The sequence below is a fragment of the Aptenodytes forsteri genome, unplaced genomic scaffold, assembly GCF_000699145.1.
Source record: "Aptenodytes forsteri isolate BGI_AS27 unplaced genomic scaffold, ASM69914v1 Scaffold257, whole genome shotgun sequence".
In the NCBI taxonomy this organism is placed as follows: domain Eukaryota; kingdom Metazoa; phylum Chordata; class Aves; order Sphenisciformes; family Spheniscidae; genus Aptenodytes; species Aptenodytes forsteri.
The window spans coordinates 2,301,810-2,313,024 of record NW_008795194.1 but is presented as its reverse complement, the minus strand read 5'-3'; the positions used below and the strand labels follow the sequence as shown (position 1 = coordinate 2,313,024).

Sequence of the window (11,215 nt, the reverse complement as noted above, 5' to 3'; positions counted from 1 at the left end):
GGAGCGCGGGGCTGGGGGCCGGCGGCGGGGCGGAGGAGCAGGCCGGGACCTCCCGGCAGGCCGGGGCTCCCCGCTCTCCCCGAGTTTGCTTCTGCTGCAGGTAGAGCGACCTGACACGTTTTCCGGGCGAAGGTAGGTGCCTGTAGATGCGTGTACGAGCTGAGGGACACAATGTAAGTCTTTTTGCTCAGCGATGGGCTTACATCTTTCGCTTGAACTACTTATTGGTGGAGCGATCTAAAACACTCGGGTGGCGTGAGGCTGGTGTGTACAAGTCTGGACAAGATAATAGAGAACAATTAAAAGGAAAAAAAAGTCTTAGCAATTGCTGAGTTTTATAAAATACTACGTCTTTTGCATTTCCTTACTTCCACTGTTGTGCGTGTGTAATGCGTGTTTTTATGCAAATACATACGCACACATGCACGTGCATACAAATTCCTTTTATATTTTCTTTTTTTGAAGAGGATGATGTGCACGGGAAAGGGTTAATGATACCATCAGTGTCATTAGCAGTGAAGAGGACTTCCATTCTTGAAACTTCTTCAGAGTTTTTAATGAAAAAAGTTGTGTAAGTTAACTGTTTGGGAGAGATGATGGAAGATGAATTGTTCTCTGTCACGCTTCTCATCTGTAGTTGTTATGGCTCCTCAAAGGAGCTATACTTAAGGCACTTAAAAAGGATCATGAATTGCCTGCAGAATATCTGTGAGAAACTATTGGTATTAATTTGTGTATCATATTTAGTAAAAGAAGTTACCAGCATTCTCAAACTTTAAATCTTTAAAAAATTAGAGGAAAAGTCTTTGAGCATGTCTCAGAGCCGTAAGTACTGCTTTCTTGTCTTTTCATTATCATTTATTTTGTTTCTCGGGGTGTAGGTAAGTTGCACACCAGGAAGAAAATAATTAGTGGTAACATTGTATCACATGTCAATGGGGGGGGAAAAATAGCAATTGCAGTTGTTATGATGTAACTTTCAAAGAAAATTGTGACTGACTTTTGAGCATGTTGGCTGTATGCAGGGCAGCTTTCAGATTTTTTTTTCAGTGGCTGAGAAGTTAGGTGAAACTGAAAAAAAAAGTACAGAATATTTATGGTAGAAGATTCAGGAGTTGATTAAGAACTTTCTCTTAGCAGTAACTCAAGAATTGTTTGCTTTTGGTTTAATAAATGCCAGCTAACAAAATAATCTGCTGCTTGGTTTACATGAAAATGTTCTTTTTTCCCTGATACCATTTACAGATTTTTTCCATTGATATTTAACAAGGATGAAAAATGTTTGGTAAGGTAGAACTGTATCTTCATATGAACAAAAGATTACTTGTAATTGATTAACTGACGTGGTTTGCTTTCTGTGCCCCTTTTTTCTCTTTTGATCGTTGACTTTTATTGCTTAGATACTGAAATTGTGTTAATACATAAATAAATCTGAAGAAACAATACAGTTGTGGAAAGAGCTGGTGAGTCTTGGGAAAACTAGTTTACTTGGAATAAGTTTCAAGCACCCTTATAGGTTTCTCACTTTGTGCTTGAGGAAAACGAGTAGTGGCCAGTAGAGCTGTGCTTTGCTTTTGACTTAAAATTTCTTTGCTAACTGACATGTACTACACAGGCACTTAGGGGAATTTTCAAGGGCAAGGAAGAGAGGTAAACATCATTGGGTTTCAGTGGGACACTCTGTATGTGTATTTGAAAGTGTCTTGTGCTAGAATCAGGGCAATGGTCACTGTTGTTGAAGTAAAGGGAAAGTTCAGTACTGCTTTTGGGTTGGAATAAGATGTGTTTCTATCCAGCCTTTTTAAATGTTTCTAATTTGAACTTCTTTAAGAATGTGTGTATTTCGTTTATAGGAAATCGACGTTTTTCAATGTGTTAACAAAGAGTCAAGCAGCAGCAGAAAACTTTCCTTTCTGTACTATTGATCCAAATGAGAGTCGAGTACCTGTGCCAGATGACAGATTTGATTTCCTATGCCAGTATCACAAACCTCCAAGGTAACTCAAATTCTTAATATTTTTCTTCAGTTAAGCAGCTGAAATAGTATTACTGAACCCAAGGTTTTCATAGAAGTTGAATGCAACTATAATGTCTATAAGTTTTTTATTGACATCCGTTTTAGAATGTGAAATTATATATATATATATATGTACCTGGATTATACCTCCCCCCACTCCCTGCTCCAATATGACCTTTGTGGTATGAGAATGAGAAATCTAGGAGCTGCTAGTCATTGCTCAGCACCATTTGGTGCTTGGTGTTCTTGTCTTTGAAGGTAGTGGCTCCCAAGTGACTTGGAGGATCTTCTGAAGAGATTTGGAAAATGAACAGTAGTGGACATACCTAACGTGTCATGAGGTTGCTCATTTGTAAAATTTCCACCCTGTATTTTGTGTCATTCAGAATATTGTATATGCTGTAGGTAGCCAAACAAGTATCTATCAATATACCTGTGTCCTCCGTCTTTTGACAGTAAGCTTTATGGGCAGCCTTTTTTCCCCCCTGACTCTCTCTCCTTTTTATAGGCACTGCTACTTGTTATCTGGTATATTCAGGGATATTCCTACAATGTGTCTTTTCTAACTGTTTCCTTATTCTAGGAGTGTATTAATTTTGTCACAGCAATGGTTTTTGCTATTGACTGTTTCCATAATCTGCTCTGTATGTTCAGTGTGGGAACTGGATTTTTGCTTGAACAGCAAAACTTAAGGTGCTTTCAGAAAACAGAAACTTAATAGGCACTTGTGACTTGTTAATTTCAGTTTGCAGTTACTTGCAGAGGTATCTTGAATAAAGTGAGTGTACGTAAATCATAGGGCAAATTAGCATGCACATCTGTGCTTTCCTTCAACACTTGGGCCTCAGTTTTACAGCCAGATCACACCCACAATCAGGTCCAAACAAGTTGCTTCCGTCTGTAATTCCTGTGCACTTTTTAAATACTGAAAAATGCATTAATATGGAGCTGTTTGTTTAGGTGGATTGTTACAACATGTTATCTTGTTTTTCCTGCTCAAGTGAGTATTGAGCATACTTGTTACTGTATGGATTATAAAACAAAAGTCTGCTGAATTTGAGACAAAACTTTCTGGCTGTTGATTGCACAGAGATGATGTGGCTTTTAAGTTTTGTTGACAATTTTGTTCTAAATTGTAGCATTATTGCTGCTTTGGCCACATCAATAATCTCTCTTTCTTCTCACTTAGCTATGACTGGCTACTTCTAAATTAATAGTTGAAGTGACAAAGAGATTATTACCTCTCCCCTCATCCTGCCTTTGGCCGTCTATCCTTACAAAGAGTGCTAATATTGTAAATACCTGTATGTGTGTTCTCTGACTTGCAAAATCTCGCTCTCTGGAAAAAAATCACCCTTAAATATTAATGAAAATAGTATATTTACTGAATCTGTATTCAGTAAATACACTGCATTGGATAATAAGCTGGCTATAAATAGTAAATCAGTTTTCATTTGAATGGTCTTTTGACTTTAATTTTAAGAGAGTATTTGTTACTTAAAATCAATGCACATGGGGATTAGTGGCTAGATATAGCTCCTGAGTTCACTTATGCTGCTTATATGATTTTAATATTTCACTATAGCAGTAATAAAGCAGTGATAATTCAGTAGCACAGTAGACTAAGGTAACTCTTCTTGGGCTGTTTGTGCTCATCTGTCTGAGACTAACTCAGGAAAAGGTGGCAATGGTCATGAAGATATACAACTGAATTGTAATTTAAATTTCTTAATTTTTCTTGTATAGTCTTGATTTTGTTCATCTTTATGTAATATGTTCTGTGTTAATTTTCTACTTGTTTGGATTAGTAGACATCATAAAGCTGTGCACGCAGAATGTTTTATAAACAGTGAGTTCTCTTTAAATTAGACTCTTGTCTAGCCTCAAGATTTTGTCTTCTAAAATCTAAAGCATTCAGGTTTTTATTTCCCATATGTTACACTTAGTCATCATGTAACTGCAGTCATTGTTGGGAGGTGGGGAAAAAAAAAAGGGGGAGTTTGTCTTAACTAAAATAATGTATGACAGACTAAAGTGATTTTTGCCTTGATGCTCGCTGTGAGCGAGGGAAGGGAAGAGTGGGACTGGGCCGGGCTGGCAGTCGCTGTCTGTCACGCTGAGCTGAGGTTGCTGCTGCTGCTACAGAGAGGCGGACTCTGTTGCCATGAATATTGCTAGTGTGAGTTTGCGGCTGTTCTGCCATCGGAGGAAGAGTTAGGCTCTTCAGGTACTGTTTGTTGCTTGAAGATCTGTTCCTATCTCCAAAAGAAGAAAGTGTCAGCTTGGATGGGACTGGTGTGCAGTTACTTGCTAGCCCATGCTGAAAGCTGACTGGTATTACTTAATTGGAAATGTAAATGTTTGTAAATGAAATCATGTAGGCAACAATTTAGAGACTATTACGTAAAAGTAAATCTGTACTTAATAGATTAAGGTACGCTGCCAGAACTTATAACCTGTGCTTTTTTTCTTTCTGCAGCAGTGGGTGATGTGTATGACTGTTTACAATAAATAAGTTCAGTGATATAGACTGTACACAGAAGGTGGGCTCCAAGTACTTCCAGTAAAAACTGCTGTGTTGCTGCCAAATTAATTAGATGAGCAAATTTCCTTGAGCTTTAATGTTACCTATTGCTCGCTTTCTGGTGTGAATGAAATTGTGGATATTAAAAAAAGAAGAGACCTTAATATATTAAAAATAATTCTGAATGCTTGTTATTTTAAGGTCTTAGCTTATATTCTGTTACTAACTTAATTTATGTATTTAAACTACTTTATTTGTTTTAAATTTTATACAATATTCAGTGAAAACTCATATTTGTTACATTGTGCCAACATGTAGCTTTTTCAGAAAGGAAAGACTGTTGGCTTTTTATTTTGTTGTCCTCCTACCGCTGTTCCCCCAACACGGGTACTTTCAGGCAAGGTTCGCCCCCCCCCCCCCCCCCCCCAATCTATGGATCTTAAGCAGGTAGCAGAGGAGGAGATTCTGCTAATTCTGAAAGAAAAGAGATGTTCTTCATCTCAGCAGGTAGCTCCTGCCTTGAAAATTGGGACTGGAAGCCAGAAAACAGTTGAGAGATTCTGCTAATTCTGAAATGGAAAAGAGATGTTCTTCATCTCAGCAGGTAGCTCCTGCCTTGAAAATTGGGACTTGGAAGCCAGAAACAGTTGATCTGTTAACCGCAGTTAATATTTTAATGGGACATTTTGTGTTTAGAAGTTATAGGTTTCTTACAGAAGAAAAGAACTGTGTGTGTAGCATATATAAAGAAATTTTAGTAACTTAATGAAAGCTTTAATAAAGCTATTATCATGCATTTTTCGTTCTAAATTTCATTAAGATGCTGCTTAATCACCTTAAGCCTAAAAATATTTTTTAGTGTAAGTATGTCAGACTGAAGTCATTTGGACAAGTGATTTGTGTCATAACTCATAAATATCTTGAAAGCCTCTGAGTATATATACCCACCAGGCTTAGCCTGTATGGTCCTGCCTACTACCACAGCTGTAGCATACTGTGCCTGACCAGGAGATGTATCTCAGTGGTGACATTTGATTCAAGCCTCAAAATGATTTTGAGTGAGGGTGTGGAGGAAACTGCTATTTCCTCTTTTTTTATTTTGTGCCCCAAATAATCTCCTCACTGCAATTATTTGCATTCTTTCTTCTTTACTTTAAACTATATGATTAACTAAAACAAATACTCAGACAGAAGCAATGTAAGCCTAAGCTGTGTTTTAATAGTAAATAGTTAAAACTGAAGGACTGCATTGGCTGATAGTAATCAACCTGTGTGAAAACATTAATAAAAAGAAGTGGTTTTAAAGTCTGTTTCTGCTTCCTCCTCTGGTTAAAATCAAATGAGATTATAAGCAGGAATGAGTAAAATGTAAGTAGTTCGGTTCATCCTTTCAAGTTATCAGTATTCATTTAATTCCTTGTTTGTTTGCACCTGTAAGCGGGTGTGTTGCCTTGCACATATGTGTTCACAAAACACAATGCTTATTGCAACCACAAACATTTCTATTTAACTTAGACTGTTTTTAATCTATCTTGGATGTCCTTTTCAAACTTAAATTTTAAAGCAATCCTGGTTATCTCGCAGGAGGATAATATGTGAAGTGCAACTACCCTTCAGCTCTAGCACTGTCCAGTGTACTTCAGGATCTCTGTTCTTTTTGTCAGCAAATTGCTTTGGTTTGTTCTGTTGTATTGTAGATTGTTAAAATTAATGCATTCAGATATTTAGTGCTCAAGCGATGGTTACTGAACTAGATCTGAGTAACTTCCATTGTTGTCTAGGTCATGAAAGTTCTGTGTAATATTAAATAAAAGTTCTCTTGAACTTATTGTAGGATAGCATACTCGATACTTGATAAAGTTTTGAAGCCAAAATTATGTAATCAGTTGGTGGAAAGTACTACTTAGAAACCAGATCAGCAGTGGGACTTTTTGAATGACATCATGTGGGACTTACTCTAGGTTTAAAAAGAGCATTTATGTAAATGAAAACCACCTGTAATTCCAGAGTGAAACATGAATAACCTAGCTGGATGTAACTCTGGCATATCAGCATCTGTAAGAGAATCCCATTTTTTACAGAAAACAGCTGAAAATTGGCAAGTATATCCTGTTGTTAATGTGCTGCTTCCTTTGGTGTTACTGAGTTTGCCTGCTTTTCAGTTAATTCTGAGCCTGTGTAAATCAACTTGGCTGTGATGCTTGTTCTAGCATTGCAAATGAATAATTTGCCAGCAGTGAATGAAAGACCTTAAGTAGTGGTGGCTTGAGCCATGTTTTCTGCCTGGTGGGAGAAGGCAAAATTTAATTAGTTGTATCTTGTTGGTGTAATAATTTACTGAATAGTTTGAGAATGCAGGCATTTGATATACATGGGACACTGAGTATGTATCTTAATGCACATTGAATCTTTTACCTTTTTATAATTCATGTAAGTGAAACTTAATTAGCAGATTTTTCACTTCTGGTTCATGTGCTATTAGGTTCAAGTCTTGTTTGTCAGTACCATGGATAAAATGCTATTAATGAAATTGTTCTTGCATAGAAATGACCAGGGTTCATCTGCAGTACCTAGTTCTTTAGAAGCAGATTTCTTTAATTACCCTGTGAGGTATTTTGCTTACATTGGTCAAAACTGCTTGCAAAATTGACTGCAGAAGCTGTAATAGGGAGTACAGTGTCCCAGAAGAGGGAGGGACTGTGAACTGTTCTTTTCTGTTTGGAAATGAGCCAAAAATAGCAGTGAGGACAGACTGAGTCAAATGGCTTTCTAAGAAGTTGTCACAATATACATGTTCTCCTTCTATGTTGCTATTTTTACTTCAGGTCATTTGTGAACTCTTAACGGATGACTCCTACTTAAGTTACATGGATTTTTGGGAATGAAGAAGACTTTCCCTTTTCTAACAGATTTCAAATAACAGCTTTTAAAGGCAGAAGAGCCTGTGCTGGAACCAGGAGATGAGTAGCACATTTGGCTTTACCAAAGAGAAAAGGGGAGCTGGACATTTTACCCTAATACTGAAGAATCTGGCCTTTTTGGTATGTGGGACCTAGGATCAGGTAGAGTTTGAGTTGAGAGAAATGTCTTGAACTATTCAAGAAATGAATAAAAAGCAAGCGTGTTATGAGAATTATCAACCAGGCTTACTGGAAAATTGCTGCATTTTGAACTTAGTTGAACCTGTCATGTGGCTTTCTAGGGTCTCCTGGTGGATGTGAGATTTCAGTAAACTGTGGTAAATGCTGCAGAGAAATTATTGGAGTATTGTTTTCATTGGAGAAGAGAGATTGTGGAAACCTAGAAGAATAAAAGTGCAGGGAGAGAAAAAGCATTTTGGTTATGATGTTTCAATCGAAGTCAAAGTTTCGGGTGTATGCTGCCTGCGAGGTTTCTCAACTGAACAATTACTTGTGGCAACTCGAGAATAAATGTATGCCTCTTCCCCTCAAATTTTGGAAAAAAAATACATGCATAACAAACTGCAGATACTGTACGTGTGTGCATTTAAAAAAAAAGGTAACTGGTTGCATTGTACCGTTCAGTGCTACTGTACTGAACAAACAGTTCAGGTAAAGAAACTCCTCTTGCCTGTTTAAATAACTGTTTTGGACAGTAGTTTGAAACTAAGTTGGTGAGAAATAGGCCTCCTCCCCTGCAAAATGCATAACCCTATGGATGCGTATGTCTCTTTTTCCTGAATAAATACCATAACCACTGGACTACAAAACTGTACTTTCTTTGGTCCAGTGAGTCTCGTGCTCTTGTTGCACAGTAGCTCGTACAGGGAAGGTAGTATGCTAACACAAAACCACTGTTCCTGTATTTCTAAGTGAGGTAAAAAATTCTTGCTCAAGGATTATACCTACACTTAAAATATAGAGATACTTCTGGATTTGGTAATCTGTTTCATAATATAAATTCCTGTGACGTGCTTTATGGTAGATTGGTGTTGCACTGATTTGTACAAATGATCAGTTGATGCCACCTGTTCCTGATGATCATTTGGGGCTCAGTGACATTATGCTAATGATGACTAACGAATCTTAAGAAATGGAAATTAATCTGTTTAGAAGAGGGGGGGGAAAAAAGAACAATCCAGTTAAGTCGTTTACATTTAAAAGAACTAAAACACACTTGAGAGATATGGTACTTTTCCACCATTCTTTGCAGTGTTTTCTGTTTTTTTAGTTTCATAATGTTTACTCTTTGTCCTTCAGAGCATAGGCAAGTGTGACTAGTTTGTGCCTTTTTCTGCTTTCCTCTGTGTTCATCTTTCTGTGATGAAATAGAGATTTAGGCTTAGATAAGGGGCTGCCAAGAATGGGGATGGTTTTATTTTGCTTGGAATGTTAGCTTTGTGGTACCCAAGGTGAAGGTGAGAAAACATGCTGGAAACCCGGATACTGGTCTTCAAAGGTCTCTTGCTCCTATTAGTCAATTGTGAAATAAATGTTCTGGGATTTTCTTTCCATTGTCTAGCAAATGAGGTTGATTCTGGTGATAGTGTTCCATCTGCATATGAAGGTATTTGTCTTGCTCTAATGTGGCATCTTTGTAGTGAAAGTGTGAATTCTTCTGATGGCTGGCCAGGAAGTTAATCCTACCAGAATGATGAGAGGGGAACATAGAAGGAGAACATTTCTAACACCACCTTTGTTTTTCTTAAAACACAGTTTAAAATGACAATGGAGAAGTGCTTTAAAGAGTGGCATTTTTCTACCTTGTTCTTGACTTAGTTATGTGTCAAAGCAAGGAATTATAACAATTCTGACTGGGAAGTTGCTGCTGTTTCTTCTGAGGTATGTATTAGCTCTGCAATTCTGTCAGGCAAAAGGACTTATTGGGTTAATGCATTAATAGAGTTACTGGTTTCTGTCTTCAGAATGTGCATTACTCTTGGTAGTGTGTTAAACTTAAGGATTTGCTGTTTCCGTTTGAGTTTGTGTACTGGTAGTTGAAAAAAAAAAATTGCTAAGACGACCATAGTGGGACAAAAATGTGACATTTTCAAAGTTTGTTTACTTCAGAATGTACTTATGTTCATGTTCTTTCTACTGCTTTCAACAACATTAACTTGAAGTAAACATCTGTCTTCCCAAGGATGGGCCTAGTGAAGTTTAAAGCTAAAAGTCAACATATTGTGTATCTGAATTTAAGTAACTCATGCTATGTTGTAAATATTTTCGTGCGTATTTTTTTTAAACTCACCCTTCTGGGTATTGTGTTCTATTCGTGCTTGTTTCTAAGTGCCTCACAAAGGTATTAATGACATGAAAAATGTCATTAAGTTCCTAATTTATTACACCTGACAGGTTTAGTAATACTTTGAACTTCACCTTTCTTTACCTTTCTTGGTAAAGAAAAAGATTGTGTCCAGATCTTGTATTATGAAATTAGTTTACTTGAAAGAAATAATTTTTCTTGGGAACTGTTAGAGGAAGATCAAAAACAAAGCCAGGATAAGATCTTTTGCTTTTAGGTCACCACTTTTCCAGAAATACTGATGTTGCATACTAAGACAGACTCTAATGGATCATCTCTCCCCAAATTAGGGAGTCATTTCAAGTGAGGCAGTGCATCTGCTAATATTAAACTGTGTTATTTGCAGTGAAATGGAAGTGGGACAGCACTAAAAAAAACCTTGTTTTGTTCTACCTAAGCCTGTTGCTCTGAGCGGAGACTATGATCCACAGATTTCCATAACTACAGCTCTTTCTGTCTGGGCCATAGCTGCCATACCAGGCATCAGGATAAGAAGAGAAGGGCGGTTTTCTTACGCTAGTGGAGTTTGCTGCTGTTACAGGTTTGACAGCAGTAATGCTGTCAAATATTTCAATATTTGAAAAACCAAATATATTTATCAGCAAGCTGTCACACTAATAAAAATAAAGCTCAGTTTGGGATGTGGACAATAAAGACTTCAGAAGTGTAACGCTGTTCAGAGAAGGTTTTCGTATAGGGTTGGCTAGGAGGTCACTGGGTAGGTCATCCCTAGCACTCATTCACACCTATGTGGTTGCTTCTGTCTGTGAGCAGCACTGCAATGGAGCAGGCCAAAAGGTCTTTGGGAAAGACATCTTAAGGTAGACAACAGAATGTATATCTTTAGATTTGAATCTCATGTTGAAAAACACTTGCCATAAAAGAAAGCTTTTCATGGCTTTACAAATTGGCACTGTATGCTCATGCAGACTTCATAGTGTAAGTCACACCCGTCTCATCATTGTTAGTAAAGCTATGGATTTGGGTGTTTTCCATTATAGTTACTGGCAGTAAAATAGTGAACTGTTGTATTAATCTTAGCATAGTGCTAATGAAATGTAATGGTGATAATTTGAAGTGTTTGCTGGAAGTAGTGTTCCAGTTATTTATTTTGAAGCTATCAAGTTGGAGATCTTGATGACTATGGTGGGCGGTTTCTGGTCCTTTGCAAGTGAGGAATTTGCAGCATTTCAGTGTTGTTCTGTCTCTGCCGCTGTTTACGATGATGGTGTTGTTTGCATAAACCATATGAAGGTATTTTTAGTCAACATCTTATCACAAAGTTTTAGGTTTTTTTTTCCTGACTCAGCTGGATTTTGAGAAGTAGTTTGGCTTAGAATATACCTGAAAAGATTAATGCCCGTTAAGTTATTTTCTCATTTTAAAACAACTTGAGAATCTTCAGAGGG

General features: G+C 37.3%; 1 protein-coding gene across 1 annotated transcript in view; it reads left to right on the top strand.

Annotated features, from left to right (window-relative positions):
* Positions 1–1,850: 1,850 nt before the first annotated feature.
* OLA1 (Obg like ATPase 1) overlaps positions 1,851–11,215 on the top strand; it is a 103,847-nt gene continuing 94,482 nt past the window's right edge. Inside the window, exon 1 of the mRNA XM_009278586.2 lies at positions 1,851–1,997. Within this exon, the coding sequence (XP_009276861.1) occupies positions 1,931–1,997 (67 nt within the window). The 5' untranslated portion in view covers positions 1,851–1,930. The remainder of the gene's footprint in view (positions 1,998–11,215) is intronic.